Below are 11,107 nucleotides of genomic sequence, written 5' to 3'. Positions count from 1 at the left end.
ATACAATAGGCGTTACCAAAGATTCAGTTACCAGATTATGGTGAGGGAGGGGTAGAGGGGTGTCACAGGAAGGTACATGAGCTTCTTTTAAACCAAAAGCAGTGGCATGTTATTCATAGTTACATTGGTCGAACCTGAAAAGGTGCAAACACGCTTGGAAAAAATGCTCAAAACCGCCCCATCCCATGTTTTTATTCCTTTTGAGGATTTGTGAAGATTCAACAAGCCTCATCTTTATTTTGACATTTATTTGACAACTATTTATACATCACCCTACTGCACTGAAACACTGGATATATACATTTGGAACGGTTATAAAAAGATTTATTAGTATTATTATTGCATTCAATGTTAGTATTATTATTGTATTCAATATTGCATTCATTCAACAATGGCACTGATTTTATATTATATGATTATAAGATTGACACATTAAGTGATTGGATATAGACCATTAGTGCAGCATATTTGTTTAATATTATTTCTTTTGCACATTTATATTGGGAGTGTGTTATTTGCTGCCCGCTCTAGATAGTACATTTAAACCCTAGTTGCTCGCAAGACTTCTACTTGATTTGACACTATCACTTCACATCCTCTTTATGCTGGGTGTATATCTCAGTACATGGCTCAGTACACAGCTCTTACTGTTCCTATTCTATATGCTGAGAGTCAGGGACATAAGTAGGAATTTGAAAGATCCGTTTAAGCTCCTGGACGCCCTAAGGAGTGCAACAATGCAATGTGCATGGCACGTCGCAATAAATGGTGGGTGTGGTCAAATTGTGCTAACAGTGGGAGGGGCTTAAAGGGGTATGGTTAAACCCTTCATGACCAAGGTCAAAACAAGCCTTAAAGTGGAACGAAAGTTCCACTGCCACAAACAGAGAGCAGCCAGGCTCTTTATTGCAGAAGAGACATGCAATGTACATGTGCAGCTCAGCTTACAACACTGGCCTGGTCTCTGTGTGCTGCAATGGCTGATTCCTGTGCATGAGCACTAGTGATATCACGCCACGCTGTTCCATGAAGAAGACTGAAGACCAGCACACAGCTGAAGATGCTGGCACTATTGAGGGGCGGTACCGCTAAAACAGAAGTAAGTTTAGTTCTGTTTTAAAGTGATTATAAAGTCTGGAAATCTTTTATCTTAATGCATTCCCTGCATTAAGCTAAAAAAATGTCCCAGTGTTTGAATCACCCAATCACCCCATTTTATACTTACCTATGACCTCTGTCAATCCAGTGATGTGCCCGTCTGCAGCGGCTCCCTCTGCTGCCAATCAAATCCTGTGAGCAGAGAGCAGGCAGCGGGGCTGAGCCATGTTGTATGTGTCAAAAGACGCACACAGCCTGGCTCAGGATCAAGCCTGCAGGTGCGCACCCGTCGCAAGCGGTTTGCTAGTGGGTACACAAAAAAGAGGAGGAGCCAAGAGGGACAGCTGGGGACCCCAGAAGAGGCTCAAATAGCAGGTAAGTGTAAAATGTTTGTTATTTTAATTAAAAAAAAAAAAAACTTTTACAAACACTTTATTAACACCCAAACCCAATTTTGCAATTTTTGTTAGTAAAACTGACCCACCAAAAAAACCTACAAAACAAATTCTAATCCTGACAATTGCGCCGACACCACATATATGTACGTGTTTTGTTCTTTGTATCTGTAGCAGGGATTAGAAACAACTATGCTTTTTTTTTTTTTTTTTTTGCCCTACCTAAACAAACTGACACTGACACTAACTCTCCCACTGACACTAAATATAATATAGTCCAAATTAAAGTTGCGCTATAATATAAGTTCCTACCTAAGACACATACTGTAGTTACATAGTTAATCTGGTTGAAAAAAAGACACAAGTCCATCTAGTTCAACTAACATAGAAAAAAAACACACACACACTAACCCTGACACTGCTACTAACTAATACAAATACTGACACTTACAAAACCAGATCCTGATCTAGTTAAAGTGGTTCTAAAGGCAGAAAGCTGTTTACCTTAATCTATTCTCTGCATTAAGGTAAAAAAACTTTCTGCATTTAGCTTCCCCCACAAGCCCCTCCTTTTACTTACCTGAGCCTGATCTAGTGATGTGCACAAGACTCTCTTGGCTGTCTGTCTCCTCACTGGCTCAGAGACAGCAACGTGAGCCATTGGCTCCCCCTGCTGTCAATCACAGCTAGTGAGAAGGGAGCATGGGTCTTATGGACACACAGTATCTTGCCGAATAAGTTCCTTCGGTGGATAAGTTCCCCCCCCTGTACTGCGCAGGCTCAGCGCCTGCGTAGTACGAACTAATAACAGCCGCCGGAGATAGCCGAAGCTCAAGATCGACAATCAGCTGTACACGGCGCCTGCGCTCTGGGTCCAGGTTCCTTCCCTACCATCCAAGTGGACCCAGAGGGGGAATCTAAAAGAGCCGAGCGAAGCGAGGCATGTCTAATGTTTTGAGTGAGACTGTAATTGATTTTCTTTAAACCTTCATTGCAAACCCAGATGGCATCATATTCTTGGGCCATTCAAACTCCGTGGTGTGAATTCTGATCCCGGATTCCACCAGAACTACAGCTTTAGAGTCTGGCCTGTCAATCAAAAGTAAAACAGCCAATTAGGACTGCGACAAAGAAAAACAATTGTTGGAGAGCAAGTTAAATATACAATGACACATGGCAAAATAATTGTATATGTAGTTCTGTAATGTTACATTCACACGGGTTACAGAAAAGGTGCCATGTACAATGGGGGAGATTTACTAAAACTGGAGCACTCAGAATGTGGAGCGGCTGTGCATGGTAGGCAACCAGCTTCTAACTTCAGCTCGTTCAATGAAGCTTTGACAATAAAACCTGGAGGCGGATTGGTTTCTATGTAGAGCTGCACCAGATTTTACACTTTCCAGTTGTAGTAAATCTCCCCCATACTGTCAGCGCCTAGCAAACACCCAGTCCAAGAAGGTGTATGGAGACAAATGGGCTTAATACACATTCCTGCTTTTATCGGACATTGCATTATGCCAGATAAAATGTTGAGTTCTACGTTGGGAGCAACAGCATCTTAATTCTACAGGCGATCAAACCAAACTCAGATCGGAGGCTTTGGAGGCCATAGGAGAGATATGGGGTCTGAAAGACCCCAGATCTTACCATAAAGAGGACCTGTCAAGGCTCATGCGGTCACAAGGGATGTTGTTCATCCCTTGTGATAGCAATAAAGTTAATCCAAAAAAAATTTAAACCTCCTGTGTAACTCTGAATTGGTAACCTGTCGAGGCTTTTAAAGTGTCTCCTATGAAAATTTTTAGGTAATATAGTTTAGCGCTGTTCCACGGGCATACACAATTTTAAAGCATGGCGTGTTAGGTGTCTATTTACTCGACGGAACATTTTTTTTTTTTTTACCAAACAACTGAGTATTAGACTGTATTTCTATGTACTAAAACTCAGTGTATTTTTTTCCTAAAAAGTTTGATAATTGATGATCCACTATGCAAATATCTTGTGACATAAAAAATTGCAACACCCACCATTTTTAATCTCCAAGGTCTCTGATTAAAAAATATACAATATTTGGGGGTTCCAAGTAATTTAACAGGAAAAAAAAAAAAATAATAATTCCGTGTATGAGAGAGATGTCAGAATTGGCCCAGAATGGAAGGCATTTGTTACCCCAACATTTCATAATCCTGATATGTGGCTGCTGTACCATGTACTTGTATGAGAAAGTCTCCTGTTCTCTTTGTTTTGCTTCCTTTATGTGAAATCCCTGGTGTGCCTGCCAGTCCCTCTGCTTTCCTATTAAAAACTGACCAAACTAAGCAGGAGAGCACACATGGTCAGTTCTCTAGCTATGATGGGAACTCAGCCTGCTCTCCTCCAATGATCAGACCTCTCCTGACAACCCCCCCTGCACAGCTATTCACTGGGAAGATCAGTGTACTGCTGCTTCTCCTCCCCCAGCTCTTATGCAGCTGAGAACAGAGGGAATGAGATCATTTATAAAAAAGGGAACAGAGATATTTATAATTTTATATATATATATATATATATATATATATATATATATATATATATATATATATATATATATACACACATAAATGTTTTGCTTACCATCTCTATCTTAATCGCTTGCCAACCAGCGCATGCTGATGTACATCGGCAGAATGGCACTGGGGGCAAAAGGGCGTTCAGGTATGTCCCCTTTAAGAAGCGGTGTTGTGCGCTCCTGACAGCGGGTCCATCGGGTGCCCGCGATCATGTCACGGAGAGGTAGAACAGGGAGATGTAAACAAAGCATTTCCCCGTTCTGCCTTGTGACAGGGCAGTGATCACAGCTCTCTGTCATCGGAAACAGTGATCACTGTCCTGTGTGTTAAAGCCCCTCCCCCCTAAAGTTAGAATCACGCCCTAGGACACACTTAACCCCTTCACTGCCAGTGTCATTTACACAGTAATCAGTGCATTTTTATAGCAATGATCGCTGTATAGATGACAATGGTCCCAAAATAGTGTCAAAAGTGTCCGATAATGTTGCATTCATGATAAAAATCGCAGATTGCCACCATTACTAATTTAAAAAAAAATAATAATAAAAATGCCATAAATCTATCCCGTTTTGTAGACGCTATAAATTTTGCGCAAACCAATCAATATACACTTATTGCGATTTTTTTTACCAAAAATACGTAGAAGAATACATATCGGTCTAAACTGAGGAAAAAAAAAAAATTTTATATATTTTTGGGGATATTTATTATAGCAAAAAGTAAAAAAATATTGCTTTTTTTTTCAAAATTATCGCTCTTTTTTTTTTTTGCTTATAGCGCAAAAAATAAAAACCGCAGAGGTGATCAAATACCACCAAAAGAAAGCTCTATTTATGGGGAAAAAATGACGTCAATTTTGTTTGGGTACAACGTCGCACGACCGCACAATTGTCAGTTAAAGAGACGCAGTGCCGAATTGCAAAAAGTGCTCTGGTCAGGAAGGGGGTAAAATTTCTGGGGCTGAAGCGGTTAAAAACCCCTTTTATACTACACCAGGTCTCTTCCTTGTTATGAATGGTTCCTGGGCCCCAGGGCCCCTGTGAATGGGGCCCCGCTTTCTTGTACCGCCAGTCACCATTACACACAGACATCCTAGACCCCAATCCCAGGAAATCCGTCTCCTCTTACTTTTGCAGGCGGATGAGGTAAGTCTTGTTATCCACATCGTAGACATTGTACACGCGCATGCCCAGCAGACTGAGGGATGAAGAGAGACAACACACAGGATTATTGATCAGTTATAAGACCTCATTCATAATAATGATCAGCACTGCACACCTACAGCTCAGGCAGGGTAAGCTGGGACTTGTAGCCCCCCAACAGCTGGAGAGGAAGCTTCCCCACTCCCATGGCTGATGTTCCATCCCCCCTGCAGCTCACACAGCCCTCCTTGTAGTCACCTGTCCTGCAGCTCTGAGATGACAGCCCGGATATCTATGGTATTGAATCTGTTCTTCATTCTGCCAGCTCCCACTTGTGCACTCACTCCAGCCGGCCATACACTTCCTGCATCACATGGCACGGCGAGCCACACGGATCAATTCGGTAAGAGCGTTCAGAACACGGTGCGACATCTAGTGGCGGTACATGGAACAGCGTGCAGGCTTTAGATGCATTATTTACTTTTCTCCAGCAGAGGTCAGTGCTGCGCCCAGAGAATTCCGTACTAATATAAAATATACAGTATAAGAAATTCCTTTAGGCTTTATAATTACCCCTAAATTAACCACTTCAATGCTGGGCACTTTCGCCAAGGACAATTTTCAGCTTTCAGTGCTGTCGCACTTTGAATGACAATTGCGCGGTCATGCAACACTGTACCCAAACTAAAGTTTTATCATTTTCTTCCCACAAATGGAGTTTTCTTTTGGTGGTATTTGATCACCTCTGGGGTTTTTATTTTTTGCTAAACAAACTAAAAAAGACCAAAGTTTTTGAAAAAATTGCGTTTTTCTTAGTTTCTGTCATAAAATTTTGTTTTCTCCTTCAGTGACGAGCACTCATGAGGCGGCACTGATCAGGCGGCACCGATGGGCACTGATGAGTTGGCACTGATGGCCACTAATGAGAAGGCACTGATATGTAGAAATGATCGGCACTGATGAGCCGACACTGATGGGCACTGAAGAGGCGGCACTGATGGGCACTGAAGAGGCGGCACTGATGGGCACTGATATGTAGAATTGATGGGCACTGATAGGTGGCACAGATATGCAGCACTGGAAGGCACCAATAGGCGGCACTGATATGCAGCACTGATGGGCACTGACAGGCGGCACTGATGGGCACTGACAGGCGGCACTGATGGGCACTGACCAGCGGTCAAAAAAAAAAAGGTGTATAAAAAATAAAAATAATGAATAAAATAATATAAAAAAATAAAAAAGGATACATTTATGAATAAATTTAAAGAATAAAGATATTAAAAAAAGGTGTATAAAAATAATAAATAACAATAATAATTATAATAGTTAATAACTATAAAAATAACTCTAAATAAGGGTGTATAAAAATTAAAAAAAAATAATGAGGATAATTAATAAATATAAAAATAACTACAAATCAGGGTGTAATAAATGCATATTAAAAATAACAAAGGGTGTATAAAGATTAAAAAAAATAAAAAACGGTGTATAAAAATAAAAATGGGTGTGTGATGACATTAATAATGAATAAATATAAATAGATTGTGAATGGAAAAAAAAAGTTAAACAAATATAAACAAATAAAAGTAATATAAAATAAATAAATAAATGAGAGTATAAATATACATTAAAAAATAATAAAGATAATGAATAAAAATTTATAACAATAAAGATAATGAATACAAATTTATATAAAAAAATTAAAAAAGGATACATTTATGAATAAATTTAAAGAATAAAGATAAAAAAGGTGTATAAAAATAATAAATAATAATGATAAATATAATACTTAATAACTATAAAAATAACTCTAAATAAGGGTGTATAAAAATAAAGAAAAAATGATGAGGATAATAATTAATAAATATAAAAATAACTACAAATCAGGGTGTATAGAAATAATAAATCCATATGAAAAATAAAAAGGGTGACGAAAAAGAAAAAAATATATAATAATGAGTAAATCTAAAAATAAATAACGGTGTATACAAATAAAAATGGGTGTGTGATGACATTAATAATGAATAAATATAAATAAAATATTGTGAATGGAAAAAAAAGGGTGTATAAAAATAATAAATAATAATGATAAATATAATACTTAATAACTATAAAAATAACTGTGAATAAGGGTGTATAAAAATAAAGAAAAATAATGAGGATAATAATGAATAAATATAAAAATTACTATGAATCAGGGTGTATAAAAATAATAAATGCATATGAAAAATAAGAAAGGGTGTAGAAAAAGAAAAAAAAAAATATATAATAATGGGTAAATCTAAAAATAAATAATGGTGTATAAAAATTGGTGCTTGATTAAATTAATAATGAATAAATATAAAGGGGTATACAAAAAAAAATTAAAACTATAAATACCATAAATAAAATTAATAATGAAAAAAAATGAGGAAAAGAGAGACTGTGTTTCACTGTATTATCCAGGCTGCTCTACACCGGCTATTCACAGGCGCTATCCCACTACTGATCAGCACGGGGGTTTTGACCTGCTCCGTTTCCGACCTGGGCCGGTTCACCCCTCCTTAGTGCAACCTGGTGGCTCTGGGCTCCCCTGGGGTCACCATATTGATACCGAACTTAGCGTGGACACCCGATCGACATAGCACAGAGTAGACCAGAACTCCTGGACTCAAGCAATCCGACAGCCTCAGCCTCCCAAGCAGCTGGGATTACAGACACACGCCACCGCGCCCGGCGAGAAGATTGCAGTGCTCTCTTTATCTAGAAGCTGGATTCTCAGCGACGTCATCAGCTCAGCACTGCCATCTATAGGCAGCATTGGGAATCACACCCGCACGCTGCTGGGTTGAAGGGGCGCGCTCTGCTCTACCACACCTGCGCACAAGCTGTAGCTATCTAAATCGGCTGGTACAGAACAGAAGCAGCAACTGAGCCGCTAATAGGGGTCAAGTAGGCGCAATCTGGGCGCCCATTTAGGTAAAGTAGGCATAATCCAGGTGCAAATAGGGGACAACCCAGGCGCTAGTAAATGTAGGTGACAAAATATTCAATTAATGTGGTGCTCAATCAAATTAAAATATAAATGGTGTAAAAAACTGATGATTAAGTGATGCTCAAAAAAGTATAATAAATATCGCTCAAAAAGATTAATATAATAGAAATGTAAAACAACCACGTGAATGGAGGTTCTATAGGGAAAATCCTATGCGGTGTTAGGACGGGAGATCCCTAGGAGAGTCATCTGCACTTGGTTAATTGTGCTGTTATCGATCAGCCATAAGGTAAGAGGCTGGGGGGATTACATCTCTGCTGCACTTGGGAGTTGTTGCTGGCACCAACTTTTCTTGAAATTTCCACCATTTTTTGGGATTGTCACAATTTTGATTGTATCATTTATGGGACCTTTTTTACCAAGGGCACATTTCTTCGCTGATCTAAGCACCTTTTTGATACCATTGGACTTAATTATTTTTTATTGCACTTGTGTGGATTTTTATCTGTCATTATTTATATATATTTATTCTATATTATTATTGCACATATCACATAGTTGCACTATCGTTACTTATTTTAGAGTGCCATATTTATTGCTTTTTTATTATATTCTATTTGCACAGTGGTTTTATGAATTCATTAGTTACACTTAATATGGAGTTTCGTTTGTTTTTTTTAGTCACTTTTTGGATTATTATTATTGGAAGAAAAGTTTTCATGAGTGGTTTAGAAAAGGGGAACCTACACCCAATTTTTGATGTAGCAATGGTTCACTATGACCTTTGATACACATTATGATGGAAGATTAATTATTATTGACACAATACTATTTGGATTTTCCCTATAGAATCTCCATTCACGTGGTTGTTTTACATTTCTATTATATTAATCTTTTTGAGCGATATTTATTATACTTTTTTGAGCGTCACTTAATCATCAGTTTTTTACACCATTTATATTTTAATTTGATTGAGCGCCACATTCATTCAATATTTTGTCAGATATTTTTTTGGTGTGGGAACACCCTTATGGCGGCGGCTTTATCATTTATCCTGACTTTTATCTTAAACAATTGCCCCCCCCCCGTTTTATTTGTATTATTTTTCTGAGTTCGTGGTTTGCGCATTAGTACTCGCCATTACTAGTAAATGTAGGTGCAAATCAGGCGCATCAGGGGGGATAGTGGCAAATCAGGATCTAATAGGTGCTAAGATATATATAAAATCATTCCCATTGGTCCAAAAGACCCGGGGTGGGCGGATATAGTCGGGTGCAAGTCCAATTACATCCGCCCACTTATAGGGATGTATTCCTGCCAGTATTGATCTGTAATTACATGGGAAGAGGCCTGAAAATATCCAGTTTAGTGTGCAGATTGGTCTACGTGTTCTGCCAGTGGGGATTGGAGGGGGGCGCTGCTATGTGTTGTTACAAACCAAGGCACTGTTGACATGTAGTGCCCATTCACCCTAGAATGCAGTTCGGGCAACCTGTATTCCATGCACCTTCCCCACACCACATTCAAAGTGCACTGGAATTGTGATCTGCAGAATTAAAGTGGAACTATAGGTAATTTTTTTTTTGGGATAGAGCAAAAGAGGGTTATAACCCCTGTCAAATTTTTTTTTTTTCACCATTTGTGTCCCAATGCAGGGAGACTTCCTTTCACTTCCTGTCCCATAGCCAAAACAGGAAGTGAGAGGAAATACATGAAAATGAAGGGAATCCGTTGGGGACCCCCGGGTCATAAGAACTAATTTCCCCCTCTATTACTTCTCAGGGGACAATCTAAAATGTGGGATCTTCTTTATTTTCGCTTTCAATGATAATGGTAAACAGGACAAACAGAGGGAGAATCTCCATAATGGGGGCAGAGACAGCAATCAAAATTGACAGGTGTTCTCAACGCTGTATCCTGGCCTAGGCCGACAAGGCCCAGGCCTAGGGCAGCACTTTGCAGGGGGGCAGCACCAGTGGCGTAGCGTGGGGGGTGCAGGGGGTGCCGTGGCCCCGGGCGCGACATTTAGGGGGGCGCAATTTCGTGCCACCTCCTAATTTTAATCTCCTGTGACCCCCGCGCTCCGGCCACCATGTTAATTGTTTGGCGCCCTGTGATTGGGCGTATGGGGGTCATGTGCGGCGTGGGGCTGGCCTATCCGCGATCACAGTTACTCGTGGAGTCCCGCCTCCACACATGACTCCCATACGCCCAATCACAGTGCGACGGGAAACAATTAACATGGCGGCCGGAGCGCGGGGGAGACAAGCACTGGAAAGTGTGAGCCGCCGGGGCCGCTGTCTTCGCCTCCTCCTCCTCCTATCCTTCGGACCGATGCAGGACAAGAAGGTAAGGAATGGATAAAGGGGGGGGGGAGAGAGAAGAGAGAGGCGCCGTATATGTAGTGTCAGTGTAGGAAGACTGTAGGCGGGACAGTATAGTGTACAGTGTAGTATAGTGGTCAGTATAGTGTAGTGGTCAGTATAGTGATCAGTGTAGTATAGTGGTCAGTATAGTATAGTAGTCAGTGTAGTGGTCAGTGTAGTATAGTGGTCAGTGTAGTGTAGTGGACAGTGTAGTATAGTGGTCAGTGTAGTATAGTGGTCAGTGTAGTGTAGAGGACAGTGTAGTATAGTGGTCAGTAGTATAGTGGTCAGTGTAGTGGTCAGTGTAGTATAGTGGTCAGTATAGTAGTCAGTGTAGTGGTCAGTGTAGTATAGTGATCAGTGTAGTATAGTGGTCAGTGTAGTGTAGTGGACAGTGTAGTATAGTGCTCAGTGTAGTGTAGTGGACAGTGTAGTATAGTGGTCAGTGTAGTGGACAGTGTAGTATAGTGGTCAGTGTAGTGTAGTGGACAGTGTAGTATAGTGGTCAGTGTAGTGTAGTGGACAGTGTAGAATAGTGGTCAGTGTAGTGTAGTGGACAGTGTAGTATAGTGGTCAG

General features: G+C 40.1%; 1 protein-coding gene across 1 annotated transcript; it reads right to left on the bottom strand.

Moving 5' to 3' along the window:
- Positions 1-308: 308 nt before the first annotated feature.
- Positions 309-5,610, bottom strand: LOC141116847 (ribosome quality control complex subunit NEMF-like). Its single transcript, XM_073609318.1, has 3 exons — positions 5,446-5,610; positions 5,174-5,242; positions 309-2,582 (listed from the first exon to the last, which is right to left on the bottom strand). The coding sequence occupies exons 1-3, from the start codon at positions 5,502-5,504 to the stop codon at positions 2,474-2,476; spliced, it is 237 nt and encodes a 78-aa protein (XP_073465419.1). The 5' UTR covers positions 5,505-5,610; the 3' UTR covers positions 309-2,473.
- Positions 5,611-11,107: the final 5,497 nt, after the last annotated feature.

Source organism: Aquarana catesbeiana, linkage group LG13 (assembly GCF_042186555.1).
Source record: "Aquarana catesbeiana isolate 2022-GZ linkage group LG13, ASM4218655v1, whole genome shotgun sequence".
In the NCBI taxonomy this organism is placed as follows: Eukaryota; Metazoa; Chordata; class Amphibia; order Anura; family Ranidae; genus Aquarana; species Aquarana catesbeiana.
Note: the sequence above shows the minus strand (reverse complement) of the source record. Positions and strands in the feature narration are given on the sequence as shown.

Bases quoted from the DNA above. Each gene is read 5' to 3' on its own strand.
- LOC141116847 (XM_073609318.1), bottom strand. From the start codon at position 5,504: ATGAAGAACAGATTCAATACCATAGATATCCGGGCTGTCATCTCAGAG. The intron at 5,243-5,445 runs GTGACTACAAGG...TTCATCCCTCAG, and splicing joins ATCTCAGAGCTGCAGGACAG to TCTGCTGGGCATGCGCGTGT. The intron at 2,583-5,173 runs GTAAGAGGAGAC...TTTGATTGACAG, and splicing joins TACCTCATCCGCCTGCAAAA to GCCAGACTCTAAAGCTGTAG.